We start from the raw sequence: 15,193 nt of genomic DNA on the forward strand, positions 1-15,193 counted from the left end.
AGTTTTTTGTATTTTTTAGTAGAGACGGGGTTTCACCGTGTTAGCCAGGATGGTCTCGATCTCCTGACCTCGTAATCCGCCCATCTCGGCCTCCCAAAGTGCTGGGATTACAGGCTTGAGCCACCGCGCCCGGCCCTTCTTTTTTTTTTTTTAAGACAGGGTCTCACTCTGTCACCCAGGCTGGAGTGCAGTGATGCAATCTCAGCTCACTGCAACCTCTGCCTCCCGGGTTCAAGCAATTTTCCTGCCTCAGCCTCCCAAGTAGCTGGGACCACAGGCTTGAGCCACTGAACCCAGCCAAAGCTTCCATCTTGTCTCCTGTTTCTGCTCACAAGTCCATCAGAATGAAGGGAGTGGAGTGAGCCCCCATCTTCAGACTGTCCCTACTTGGGGCTCTCTAGTCCTTAAACATGGGGACCCCATTCTGATCCCCATGTTTAAGCAGGTTCTTGTCCTCTCACTCATAAGACACATAACTTGTGAGGAGACCCAGGGGACGCCTGGGAGGGGAGAATGGGGGAAGTAGACCAGAGGAGGGGTGAGCACTAACAGCCGGGCTCAGGGGCCTGGAGACAACCAGCCAATTGGAGGGCCCAGCAAACTCCCAGAGCTTCCCAGAGTGTGTACATGAGCAGGAGAGAGGAGTCAGGCCCCGGGAGGTCAAAGGGCATCACAGAAATAGCTGGGCTCTTGAAAAGGAAGGTGACTGTGGACGTTTCAGTAAAGGCTGTAGGTTTTCTACCACATTTTTTCATGCTGGGTGCGGTCAACCACAGGCCCATGTGTTGGCTGTGGCCAAAGAGGCTCTTATCCCTTCCAGTAAGAGTTTGGAATCTGGGAACAAGGGTTACAGGACTTCACATGACTGACGTTCTTCTCAGGGAATTTCCATTTCCTAGTTCCTCCGTGAATGGTGTTCCTGGATCCCCGGAGTGGCTGCATCCGCGTGGTGTGTGTGAAATCCTAGAGAGGGGATGTCGGTTTCTCAGGGAAAGTTGGTAGTGAAGCTTGGAGAAGGAACACACGTTGAGAAGCAAAGCAAGTACAGTGTCCACTCCAAGCCCCCCACTCCACCCCTGCAGCCACCAGCACAATGGAGAAGAGTGCAGTGAGGCGACAGGGGGACAGCTTCCTAAATCCAGAGGAGCCCCCAGACCAAATCTCCAGCCGCTCTCCCAGGAAGTCGCCTGCCCTTGGGATAAAACATCTGAAGTAACTTAACTATCATATCTCTGATGGGAGGATGGGGGGCTGGGGGACAGAAAGGTTTGTTCTTCAAAACTCTCCCCTTGCCACGGCCTGGAGGTTCTCTTGTTCCAGAAGAGGATGGTGTTGGAGGGAGCCCCAGCCATGACTCACTTGGAGCTAATCCTTAGCAAATCTATCACCATGGAAACTGCCAATCATCCATGCTTTTCATAGCTTAACCGAACATCTGCCAGGAGACAGCAAGTCATACAAACCATTCGTCCTGCCTATCGTGTTTACATTTGGGGCCCTGAAAAACAGAGACAGAGACACGGAGGGCAGCTCTCCACAGCAGGGTGGCGGCCCAACTCTGGCCACTAATCAGCTGCGTAACCTCTGTCGGGTCCTTCACAAGCTCCTCTGCACCCCTCCTCCCCCATCTGGCAAAATAAAGGATCGGATCAATGATTCTTCACCTTGGTTGGGCCAAAGGAGAGTGGAAGGGACAGGAAAGCATGTCCCCTAAAAGGGGTGGGGCAGAGAGGCCTGTGTAGTTACAATCTGTGCACTATTATCATTTTACATTTGAAATCTTACAAAATAATACTCATAAGTTAAACCACAGAAAACAAGTCTTGACTCATCGTCTTAGGTAGCTATAGCTTTCTCCGCGGAAGGACGACGACACTCCATCTCTGAGCCAGAATGTCCAGTGTCTGTGAGGCTTTTAGTATCATTATCAAAAGGGAATATAGGCCAGGCATGGTGGCTCATGCCTCTAATCCCAGCACTTTGGGAGGTGGGAGGCCGAAGCGGGTGGATCACTTGAGGTCAGCAGTTCGAGATTAGCCTGGCCAACCTAGCAAAACTCCATCTCTACTAAAAACACAAAAATTAGCTGGGCATAGTGGCATGCTTTTGTAATCCCAGCTACTCAGGAAGCTGAAGCACAAGAATCGCTTCAACCCCCACTCACACCAGGCATCCTCTCTCTTAGGAAAGCCAGCCGTGGGAGCAGGGTGGAGGGGCGCATCAGGGCCACATTGCCAAGACAACCCCCTGGTGCACTGGAGTACGCTCGGGACATTCCCTGCGCAGTGTGACCAGGCAAAGAGGCCTTCTGCCCCTGCCTCTAGGGTAAATGCTAACCTGGCATCTCGGCCCAGGGGTCTTCACTCAGTGGGGACACTACCAGGCCCCAGGGAACACTCAGATGGTTTTCAGTTTGTGTGCGGAAGGAGAGAGGAAGAAAGGCTGGGAAACAGCTTCAGATGTTAATTTTGTTCTAATTCCCTCTGTTTTTCCCCTTTCCTTTTCTGTCCATTCAAGAGGAAGCTGACCTATATTCTCTTGCCTTGTGGGAGACAGGAGGCAGAGAGGAAGCAGAATTTGCCTGTGCACTGTTTTGGCTTCTGTTTCTCAAAAGCCTAGGTCCTTAGAAGATTTTGGAGGGAAACAGAAAAGAAACAGCAGAATGGCTGGGGAAAACCAGGGGGGGACAAGGAGAAAAACTATCACACAGTTTGTGAGGCCACATAAAAATACAAATGCAGAATCAAAAATTATTAAGTTTTTTTTTTTGTTTTTTGTTTTTTGAGACAGTCTTACTCTGTCGCCCAGGCTGGAGTGCAGTGGCACGATTTCAGTGCACTGCAACCTCTGCCTCCCAGGTTCAAGCGATTTTCCTGCCTCAGCCTCCTGAGTAGCTGGGATTACAGGCATGTCCCACGACACCCAGCTAATTTTTGTATTTTTAGCAGAGATGGAGTTTCACCATGTTGGCCAGGCTGGTCTCGAACTCCCAGGCTCAAGTGATCTGCCTACCTCATCATCCCAAAGTGCTGGTATTACGAGGCATGAGCCACTGTGCCCGGTCCAAGAATTTTAGAAACAGCAAAGCCATAAAACAAGCACGAGGCCCTTCTCAGGGCAGGGACAGTGTGAATGCATAGGTCACACACCCAGAACGCCGGCCCTGGACAGGAGTGTCCCCCATATTTGACATAAAACTGGTTCTGGAGTTTGGGGCACGGGGAGAGAGAGGCTGTTCACAGGTTCTGGGGAAATGAGGACCTGGGACCCCCCCACTCCCTGGCAGTACTGATGAGGAGCTGGTAAGACCCCCAGTCTATGTACTGGGGGAGTACACAGACCCTAAGCATAGGGTTCCCAATCTCAGATTTCTGGTCCCTGAATGTGGCTCAGAGGCAGCACAAACCTGAAAGGTCCTATGGACAGGACGATGGGAAGGCCTGGTTCTGTTTACAGATAAGGAGTTGCAGAGCCCCCCGAACACGTCTGGGTACTGTATAAAACCCTAAGCCCCTGGAACTGGTGCAGAGCATGGCAGGAGCAGGTGGAGGCATGCTGAATTACTGACGTTAATTTTAAGCCATCCTGGCAGAATGAAGACTTAGAGTCAGAGACTGACTCTTCTTGTTTTATAAAAATGAAAACGCACTATTTCTGGCAAATCTGGATTTGTGGATCAGGATTCGACCTGCCACTTCCAAGCCCTAGTTCCAGGCTCATTTCCATGGCCGAGCTTTAAGAAAAGTCAGGCAGGAGGCTGACGCAGTGATACAAGTGATAGGTGAAGCTGGGACCAGAGTGGTCAGGTGGTAAAGATAAGAAGTAGAGAGAATCTAGTGACTCTTAGGAGGTAAAATTGACAAGACTTAGAGGGCACTGGAAAGAAACAGGGTGCTCCGATCACTGGCATAAGCAATTGGCTGGGTGGAGGTGCCATTTACTGACATCAGGAGTACAGGAGGAGGACGAGTTGAGGGGTAGGTGAAACTTGTTCGGTCCAAGATACTCAAGAGAAGATGTCACATGGGCAACTGAATGCATGATGTGAAGATTGGAGGAGAAGTCTGGGCTGGAAGTGTGAATTTTAGAGTCATTAGTTTTGAAGGTGGTTATTCAACAATGAGCATGGATGAGACTCCAAGGAAAGTAGTTGAGAAAGAGATGCGAGGGCCTAGGAATAGCCTGAAGATCCCCAATATTGGATGGTCAGGCAGAGGGGATGCACCTATGAAGGCAAGTCAGAGAGTAGGAGGGAGCTGAGAAGGCTGCACCATGGAAGGCAAGAGAAATGCAAAGGGAAGTGCATTGTTGCTGAGAGGTCAAATAAAGTGAGAAACTAAAAATGCGTGCTGCATTTAGTAACAAGGAAGTCACTGGTAAAAGAGCCATGTCATTGGAGAGACAGGCTTGCAATTCCCAAAGGAGGGAGTGGGAGAGTTGAGCAGAGGATAAAAGAATGGAGATGGGGAGACATGTTATGTTTGGCTATGAAGAGGAGAGGAAAAGGCTATTGCTATAAAGAGAAATGGGATTGAGGAAAATCAATTAAAGATGATTAAAGTTATTGTCCTTTTCATTTTAACAGCTTTATTGAGGTATAACTAACATACTATAAGATGTACATGTTTAAAGTATAACAACTTGAAAAGCTTTGCTATATGAATATACCCGTAAAATCATCACTATAATCAGGAATACACACACACACACACACACACACACACACAATTTTTTTGTTTGTTTTTTTTTTGTTTTGTTTTGTTTTTTGATACAGGGTCTCACTCTGTCACTCAGGCTGGAATACCATGGCGTGACCAAGGCTCACCAGGATCAAGCAGTCCTCCTGCCACCCACCAGCCAGCCCCAAGTAGCTGGAACTACAGGTGATTCTCCTGCCTCAGCCTCCCAAGTTGCTGGGACTACAGGTGCACGCCACCACACCCAGGTAGTTTTTGTATTTTTAGTAGAGATGGGGTTTCACCACGTTGGCCAGGCTGGTCTCGAACTCCTGAACTCAGATGATCCACCTACCTCGGCCTCCCAAAGTTCTGAGGTTGTAGGCATGAGTCACTGAGCCCGGCCCAAGCTAACTTTTTAATCATGTTTTGTAGAGACCACAGGGTCTCACTATGTTGCCCAGGCTGGTCTTAAAGTCCTGAGCGTGAGAGACCCTCCTGCCTTGGCCTCCCAAAGTGCTGGGATTATAGGCATGACCCGCCATGCCAGACCAGGAATATATTTTTCATCCCCCCAAAATTTCCTTCTGCACTTTGGTAATCCCTTCTTCCTGCTCCTCTCACTCCCTTTCCCGGGCATCTGTCACTATAGCTTGCATTTTCTAGAACTGCATATAAATGGAGATGTATACAATCATATTTATTTGCTCTTTTTTTGACCTGACTTCTTTTACTCAGCATAATTATTTTGAGATTCACCTATATTGTTGTGTGTATCGATAGTTATTTCTTTTTCTTTTTTTAGAGACAGAGTCTCACTCTGTCACCCAGGCTGGAGTGCAGTGGCACGATCTTGGCTCACTGTAACCTCTGCCTTCCATGTTCAAGCAATTCTCCTGCCTCAGTCTCCTAAGTAGCTGGGACTACAGGCATGCACCACCATGCCAGGCTAATTTTCTTTTGTATTTTTAGTAGAGACGGGGTTTCACCATGTTGTCCAGGCTGGTCTTAAACTCCTGACCTCAGGTGATCCGCCTTCCGCAGCCTCCCAAAGTGCTGGGATTACAGGTATGAGGCACCATGTCCAGCCAGTTATTTATTTTTATTGTTGAGTGTTTTCCTATTGTGTGGCTACACCATAGTTTGTTTATGCACTCATCTGTTGATGAACATTCAAGCTATTTCTAGTTTGGGGCTATTAAAATTTAAGCTGATTTGACAGTTCATGTGCAAATCTTCATATGAACACAGGCCTTTGATCCTCTGCAGTAGATAACTAGGCATGGAATAGCTGGATGTAATTTTTAAGAAACTGTCAAACTTTTTTCCAAAGTCATTGCACCATTTTACACTCCCTTCAGCAGCGCGTGAGGGTTCTGGTGTCTCCACATCTTTGCTAACACTTGTATGGACAATCTTCTCAATCTTAGACATTCTAGTAGCTTCTCCTTCTTTTTCTGTCCCTATCCCATTTGGGGTGGGGACAACAAGTGAGGAAATGGCCACATATAGGAGGGCAGAGGGAAAGGGGAGAGAGACAAGGAGACAAGGCAAATACACTCCAGGCTATTGACACTCTCTTGATCAAGAGTGAAATGCTTTTCTCTCTTCATTAAGAGTCTGTTCCCTTGGGACAAACCCAGTCACTAGCAAATGTTATTTTTTATGGAGCATCTGGTCAACATGTTAGCTTATTGCCTTCCAGGCCAGGGACGCAAGCATGGGGCAGGGGTCCTACAGGTAGCTTGGCTGTGGGAGACTCCTCTACAGTCACTGCAGAGCAGGAACTTGGGGAAGGGAGGGTGAGGATATTCACTCCTCACCCCTGGAATATGGTTTGGGCTCACACCCGATATAGCAAGAAAAGACCATCGTGTTTCTCTGCCCTCTGGGAGAAGATGTGCTGGTGTGGGTAGGGGGAAGGGAAGGCGTTCCCTTCCATTCCATTCCCTTCCATTCCAGGCATGCACTTAGGCCACCTGTGAAAAGAGCAGCTTGTCCTGCTGAGGAATCTGTCCTGTTCAGCCCTATGAGATGTATGTCCTTTCTATGAACAAGAGGTGCAATGTGTAAGGACTGAGGAGGATTAAATCATATTGAGGGCTTTCGGTAAACTCCATTAAAATAATAGATTTTTATGTTTGAGGCCAGCGGTTCAAGACCAGCCTGGGCAACATAGTGAGACCCTGTCTCTACAAAATACATACAAAAATAAACAAAATAACAAAATTTTAGTCAAAGCTAAGCCCATATCTAAAGATGGATATACATACCAAGAGCACATGCAGGCCAATGACGATGCTGAATTTTGGAACCAAGAACTTGTATCGCAAATTTGAGAGTAAAAAGGAACCCAGATTACAATACCTGTAGCCGCTGGGAAGAAAACCCCAAACACAGTGAAAAAAGACTCCCCGGGGCTGTAATCGGGCAGCGTGTTGTTCTGTAGCAGTTCGGGTGAATATCCAATGAAACCATGTTCTGAAATAATGCAATGGAGAGCAACGTGAGCCCAGTGAGAAGACACAGGAGGCATTTCCCCAGATGACAGTACTATTTCATATATTACTTTAAATATTGGAAAAGTAGGGGCATGTATGTGACACAGAGTGACAGAGCAGGTCTGCAGAACCATCTTCCTTCCCACTTCTAGGGTTGACTTTTGTGTGCCGATCCCATAGACACAGGTGGATGAAATAACATGAAAGGAAGCAGTGGTTAGTTCTGGGAAGGGGAGCATTTTCATCTTTCGCTTCACAGACTTTAATATAGCTGAAATATCTTTCAATGAGCATGTATTTATGTGTTTGTTTTCCATTTAAAAAATCAATTGATATTTGCAAGTTACTTTCCTACTCAAAAACCTTCAACGAATCCCTAATAGTTACAGAATCAAGTCCAAACTCCTATCAAAGCCTCCACAACCTGGCAACAGCCACCACTCCCTACTCATCCCTTGCTTTTTCTCCTCCCCAGCAGCCACACCCTGAGGAAGGCCACCACACCCACCCCCGTGCCTTCGTTAGGCAGTCTCCTGGCCTTCCAGACTCTTCTCCCATATCTCTAAGCATCATAGTGGGCCAGCTGTTCAAGCTCAGCTCAAATGGTGCTCCTTTGGGCTTTATAAGCACTCCCTAATCAGAATCTATTCGTCCCTCCTCACTGCTCTTGGCGCTAGGTCTGGCCACAGTAAGACCTTCCCCAACTAGATTCCTTGAGGCACGAAATCCAGGTCTGCAGGTCTCTATCCCCCAGAGCTAAGCGCTGCACTGGTGCACAGTAGCTAGGTTGCAAATATGGGTCACGCTGAAAAGAACCTTTCTCTTAGATCTCTCAGCCTATGGGCACATCTTGCTTCCACACTTTCAGTTCGACTTGTTCACAGACTACATGATAGCAGGAACATCTCAGATCTTATTTCCTCAAAGCATTTTAAACATTTTTGTACATCGGCTTTAACAAAGTTTTTTTCAAGTGGTTTCAACCCTGCAGGCACATTGCTTCTTTGTCAAAGGAGGTCACTTTGAACAGCATCTGTGAACACGCTAGTGAGCTGCGGAATTTTAAGACACAAGTCAAGTGTTCTTGGTTTCAGGAACACCCAGGATATTCAGCCTCTGCTTCTGAATCTCATCTCTGAGAAGGAGTTGGTTTGTTCCTATTAATTGTTGTCCAAGAGAAGCCAATCCCTACTCGTTTTCCCTCAACCCCTGAGGTGCCGTAGGATGGGTATTCAGCTCTCACTCCACAGCCAACCCTAGGGTTTCAGGGACAGAATTTCCCCAAGCCTCATCCTCCACCCGCTTGGAGCTTAATTACAGCCCAAGCTTCCATCCACAAAAGAAGGCTCCTGACACTCCGATGAGTCCAATGAGGTCGCCCGCGCTTCACACAGCTTCCAAGATTCACAACTTCATAAGAAAAACATTTTTTAAAAAAATAATAAAACGAAAGCTCAGGGAAGCACAAGGGACCCCTGAGAGTTTAGTCAGGACTTAAATCATTGTCAATTGCTTTATTTTGCCTGAATACAGAATTTGTTCTGGCATATTCAATCCTAAGTGCTGTACAACTTTTCTGAATGGTTTGGCGTCTTCATAGCTGGCCCTCCCCTCATTAACAAAAAAGCAATAATAGCTAAGTTAACTTTAGCTTATCCGCTGGCTGACCTCACTGATGAGTCTTAAGGAGGAGAAAACTAGCCCAGCCTGCCTTGGAACTGAGCTCAGCCAAGCTGGACTGATGTGCAGATCGGAAAGCACATCTGAGCAGAGGGCTGTGCATGCCCGGCAGGCCCGCCTTGCAGGACATAAAACACTTCATCAGGCGCATTCATCTTCAAGGGCCCAAGGGCGGCCCTGACACAGGGGAATATTTGGTCACCGGGCCTGAAGGGCTTTGCTCTGGCCAGCCTGAAGGTTCAGAGGGATTTCAGGCCCAACAGATGAGTCACTGGGAGGCCTTTTCTCGCCTGTTCCTTCAGCAAGACCCGCAGGCCGAGATAATGAGTCACTTGGCTGCCTGTGGGCCTGCCTCAGTTGCCCTTTCTTGCAGGGCTAATGAGAAATGGAGCCCTGCCACATTCGCAAGTGCACACTCACACTCACACTGCTGCTGGCCCAGCCTGCTCTGAGCTGGAGCCAAGCTCAGTTCTGAATCTTGTTCAAGGAAATAGTCTTAACTTTGCAAAGAACACTATAGACAAAAATATGTGTCAATGCTTTACTGACAATAATGTAAAATCGGGGGAGGGGCCGGGTGCAGTGGCTCACGCCTATAAATCCCAGCACTTTGGGAGGCCGAGGCAGGCAGATCACTTGAGGTCAGGAGTTCGAGACCAACCTGGCCAAAAGCTGAAACCCCATCTCTACTAAAACTACAAAAATTAGCCAGGTGCGATGGGGCATGCCTGTAGTCCCAGCTACTCTGGAGGCTGAGGCAAGAGGATTGCTTGAACCCGGGAGGCAGAGGTTGCAATGAGCCAAGATTGCACCACTGCAGTCCAGCCTAAGCAACAGAGCAAGACTCTATCTCAATTTTTTAAAATTTAAAAATAAACATAAAACAAAAAACATCAGAGGAGGTTCTAAATGTCTAACTATGTGAGACTGAGACATTTTAAAAGCTTAAAATGAGTTTTTAGTATGAGAGAAAACTGTCCATGTTATATGTAATATATGTTAATTCAGATACCATTTATAGTATAAATACAAAAAAAAAGGTGTATTAATCTATACATGTAAGAAACAGCTAGAAGAAAACACACTGAAATACTAACTGTGGTTGTTTGTATAATGCAATTACAGGCAATTATTTTACTTTTTTTTTATTTCTACAAAACATCCGCATGTAAGTTAATGGGCTGAGTGCAGTGGCTCATGTCTGCAATCCCAGCATTTTGGGAGGCTGAGGCGAGAGGATTGCTTGAGCCCAGGAGTTTTAGACCAGCCTGGGCAACACAGAAAGATCCCTTCTACAAAACACACACACACACACACACACACACACACACACACACACACTCATCCGGGCATGCTAGTAGCTACTCAAGAAGCTGGGGTGGGAGAATCACTTGAGCCCAGAAGGTAAAGGCTGCAGTCAGCTGTGACTGTGCTACTGTACTCCAGTTTGGGTGACAAAATAATTTTTTTAAATGAACATAATCTACTTGTCATCAAATAATAATACCTTTTAGGAAAACAAACAAAACATCCCACAATTGAAAGCCCACTTTCTCCAGGAAGCTTTTCTATGTATGAAGAGCTTTTCTTTCTTTCTGTTTATACTCTGTTTCCCAAAGTGACTTGAGTGGCTTATGAGAAAAACATAAACAAGACAGGGAAAATAAAATAAGGACCAAAGGAAGAAAGAAACTGAGCAAAAGAGAGAGAGGGTGAGAACACCCCCAGTTGTACCTGCATGACCCACAGTCTGAGGCCTTATTCAGAGAGAATTTTCTGTTTTGACCAAGCCCACTGGGGCAGGGCATTGGATCTGGTGACCCATCCCTCACATGGGCCACTTTACAGTGGACAAAAAGGAGCCCCCAAAGCTGGCACAGTGGACCCTGCCTCATCTCCTCTGCCCCTATGACTTGCACCCCTCACCTATCACCACCCCACCTCAGGGTCCCCAATCCTGAGCCAGTCCCCAAAGAGTCTTCCTCACTGGTCCCCATCCTGCCTGCTGGGACCTGGGTCTCTTTCCCACACCCTGAACCTGGTGGCCCAGCCAGACCTGAGGCATGGCTGACTCTCTGTGGGGCTTATGCAGAGTGGGTGCCCAGGGGAGGAACTGATGTCTCTGACTGGCCGGTACTGGCTAGCTAAGCACGGTGTGAGGTCAGCGGGTCACACCCAGGATTAGGGCTGAGGTCCATGCCATCTGCCATGCCCTCCAACAGTGGCTCTTAATGCCTGACTTGCTGATGCCCAGACCAAAGGTTCCTAATTCTTTTAGTTGCCCCATTTGAGAGTCTGATGAAAACCATGGTCCCTGTCCCCACAGACACCACATTTTGCATATCATTTTGGGAGAGGGCAGATTTCTGAAGTCTCTCTGGAGGGCATGGACCTTAAGGTTCGAGACCTCTACTCTAGCAGCTACATCTGCACCTAAGACTGTCCCGCCAGGAGGCACCCACAGCTTCCCAAGGCCTGACTGCCGCCCTGCCCTGCCTCAGAGTGGACAGCAGCCCTGAGAGTGACGCAGCCAATAAGGTTTTAATGCCATAATCCTTGCCAAGCAATGGCCACGACTGTGTGCACAGAGATTGTGCAGGTCACCCCAAGAACATCACAGTGCAACCTCACTTCTGAAAATAATGCCAAGCAACCAATGACTGAACCCTTCCTATGTGCCAGCCACTGAGCACCAAGACCTCACAATGTCATACTTGTACGACGACTGAGGATACGGAGGCTCCGGAAGGTGAAAAATCTTGTTCGAGGTCACATAGCCAGATGTGTCTGTATTTCACCCACTGCCTCTCCCGGTGGCAGAACCCAGGCCTCTCTCTCTAGGAGGTGGGTCCCCAGGCCCTGGCACTGCACCCCCTTACAGAGAGATACCTACAGCACAGGTTGCCTTTCAGCCCCAGGAAACATGCCCACAGAGATCACGGCATCTCCCCCGGCCCCATCTGTGTAGGGCAGGCAGGAGTCCTATCCTGTGGAATACCATGTGCCTACTGGTATGGGACTGGCTGGAGTTTACGCAGCTGGGAGGACACAGCCCGTCCTGGACCCCACATCTGAGTGAATTCAGGTCTCCATCTACCACACTGTCCCTCTGTAATCCATCCCAAAGTCATTCCCCAGGAATTTCCTTTTCTTTTCTTTTCTTTCTTTCCTTTTTTTTCTCAAAGAGACGGGGTCTTACTCTATCACCCAGGTTGGACTGCAGTGGCACTATGGTAGCTCACCGCAACCTCGAACTGCCAGCCTCGAGCAATCCTCGAACTTTGGCCTCCCAAAGCACTGGGATTACAGGTGTGAGCCACCACGTCTGGCCTCCCCAGGGATTTCCAACACTTGTTTCTTGACCTTGGAAGAGTCTCTTTGCCTCTCTGTTAGGCTTTTGATTCCTCTGCTGGTGAAACTGAGACTGTGGTCTGGGGTCCTGTCATCTGACATCTTCCAACTCTCAAAGGCGTGGGATGCCTGGGGCCTGCAGCTGCTGCCTGAGAATGGATCTGGGTTTGACCTGAACATCTGTTTCTCTATCCAAGGAATAAAAATACTTTGGTTCAGTTTGAGCTGTATGCTTTTAGGAAGAACAAAAACAAAACGGGGGGCGGGTAAGAGAGAGAACAAATGACGACAAGACCCAGGCAGTAACAGGCAGAGGGAAAGTCCTTGAAGCTCTGTCTGCAGAAAGGTTTGATCTTTCCACCCGGAATTCGGGTAACTCGGGCTTCTTGTGATGTGGCCAGTGGGCTGTGGCTCTTCAGGGCCCACCATCTGCTCCCAAGGGGTGCTCGTGGGAGCCTACCCTCCTCCCCTTAGCCAAAGGCAGGCAGCGGGGGTCACTAGTGGGACCGAGAGCTACTTCAGCAGGGTTGTTGGGGTGCCCAGCAGCCAGGCATGGGGCCCTTGGCCTGGGTAGGTGGCTGCTGGGGGGCTCTGGGTGGCACCTGCGGTGCCCCTGACATCCCCCCCCCGCCGCCGCCACCGACGCCGCTGGGGGCTGCCGAAATTAGAAGAGGGAGTCGGGAAGTCATACCCTTCCCTGTGGGCGTCGGGTTGCACTGCTGACTAACTTGGAAAGTGAGATTTCCAAAAATGATGCTGGGGCTGCGGGCTGCGGGCTCCTGCCGCGGCGGGGGCTTCCGGCGGCGCTCTCTTCTGGGTCCCCCACCTCTGGACCAGCGACCGACGACCAGTCAGACAGCCCTTTCCTGGGAACGGACAATAGGAGAGGCTGGCGCAACCGAGAATAGCCAGCGCGGAGGAAGGGCTCGGGACGGAGCAAGGAGGGTGGGGCTCGGAGGGCGCAGGAAGAGCGGCTCTGCGAGGAAAGGGAAAGGAGAGGCCGCTTCTGGGAAGGTACCCGCACCACGACGCCGGAGGGGCGTCGGGGGAAGTGGGAGGCCCCGGAGACTGCGCGAGGCTCCTCGGCAGAGGAAGTGGGCGCGGCGCGCACGCGGGACCTCGCACCCGGCCTCGCGCGCAGCCTCTGGACAGCCCAGCGCGTCTCACCACCTGCACCTCGCCAGACGCGGCCTCACGGAGACTGGGATCTGCAGCCAATCCGAAACTGCCTGGCCCAGGGGGTCCGCGGAAAGGGGAGGAAAGGGAGTGCCCACGGGCCCCATCCTGCCACTTGTCACCCACAAGAGTTCCTTCCCAAGCAGCCCCACCCTCGCCCGGACACTCACTCACGCGGATACTGCCCAGCCCCAGATGGGCTAAGAGGCGCAGAGATGGGCAATTAAACACAGCAGGACCGGTCTGCTTGGGCTGGGGGTGGGGTTTTTCTTTTGGGAGATACAAAGGGTGAAGCAGTTATAGGTTATCAGGGAGGAGCCCAGTCAAAACTGAACTCAAGAAGCATAGATTTGGGAGAAGTCCCCGCCATGGTCATCCTCCCTCGGCGTGAAGCACAGGGCCCCTTCCAGGCACAAGGACCCTGAAGATCTCTGGGTGGAGGAAGGCAAGAACAGTGGCAAAACCAGGAATCAGGACAGCTGGGTTAGGGTCCTGGTTATGCGAGGACACACTGTGGGACTATAAACAAGCCCTTTTCCCTTGGAGCTTTGCAACGCAAATTTTGAGTCAGCGAGATCGGCATGGGCCAGAGACCCAGCCTTCCTAATGAGTTCCCCGGTGATGCCATGCTCCTGCCTGCAGTCGCACTCTTAATAGCAGAGTACGAGATAATTTTTCAGAACCCTTCTAATTCTGAAGTCTACCCAGCCAGAAGCCCACTCTCAGGCCTCTCAGGACACACTCTCCAAATACACAGTTGGTTTCCAATGGGAGAGGTAAAATCCCAAACCAGCTTCCATAACATGCCCCCCTCTCTACCCTGACTCTGTAGTTGTTGATACAGGATGTGCTCCAGAACCGTGAAACAAGCTCCCTACCACAGTTTCATATGTTAATAAAACCTTACTGGCCGATAATGAGAGATTATATGGAAAGGCAGAGAGATGAGGAAACCTTCATAGTCTCATTCATTGGCCTATTTTAACAACTGAGGAAACCAAAGGGCAAGCTGGAGCCAATTGTTCAAAAGACATGCAGAGTCAAAAGGGGAACAGTAACCCTAACTGAGAGTATAGTTTGGAGTCCAGATAGTATCAAGTCCCAATCTGTTGGGCTCTCCCATTGAACTAGGTCATAACAATCCTGGTACAACTATCGGTGTTCAATAAAAGTGTTTTGAAATAGAACTGACTCGGGCTGTATTGCATCGGACTGTTTTGAAATTAAACTGAATCGGGCTGTATTGCTTTGTATTGATCACTGCCTGGAGATTTGGAAGAGGAAATAATGATAGGTTTCGAAGAGGTCCCCAAGGAGTTCTGGGCGTGAGCCTGGAGCCTTCCTCGGACCACAGTCTCCTCCCTGGCTTCAGCCCTATTGACTTTGGTCCTCCAAAGAGAGGGTGGAGAGAGGATGTGTACAGGCTTTCCAGCCCAAGACCCCACCCAGAGAGAAAATACACAGAGGGAGGGCTGGGCATTCCAGCAGTGGCCAGAAGGGAAATCTAAAGTGTGGCTGGACCTGCCCAGAGGTCCAGGGGAGTCCCACCCAGCCCGCCTAGGGAGGAGCAGCCTGGAGCCCTGCCTGGCCATGGGGAGGCCTCCACCCTGTGGGAGGGCTGGCTGTCGGGAAGAACCCCCAGGGCTGGGCAACCCAGGGGATGAAGGGCCAGGTTGGGGGATGTCAGGGCAGGCTCCCTGGCCTGGGAGGGAAGCGGTTGAAAGTGTCCCATAAAAAGAGCAGCTCCCGCCATGCCCTGTGGTCTAGGACCGCAGTCCCGGGGCTCTTTCTGAGCTAAGGATTCCTTAT

The 15,193-nt window shown here is 49.7% G+C and overlaps 1 protein-coding gene across 1 annotated transcript in view; it reads right to left on the reverse strand.

Moving 5' to 3' along the window:
* Positions 1 to 15,193, reverse strand: part of SLC12A8 (solute carrier family 12 member 8) — a 129,475-nt gene that overhangs the window by 50,882 nt on the left and 63,400 nt on the right. The window contains exon 6 of the mRNA XM_023215151.2: positions 7,044 to 7,157. Coding sequence (XP_023070919.2) covers positions 7,044 to 7,157 — 114 coding nt within the window. The remainder of the gene's footprint in view (positions 1 to 7,043; positions 7,158 to 15,193) is intronic.

Source organism: Piliocolobus tephrosceles, chromosome 2 (assembly GCF_002776525.5).
Source record: "Piliocolobus tephrosceles isolate RC106 chromosome 2, ASM277652v3, whole genome shotgun sequence".
NCBI lineage: Eukaryota > Metazoa > Chordata > Mammalia > Primates > Cercopithecidae > Piliocolobus > Piliocolobus tephrosceles.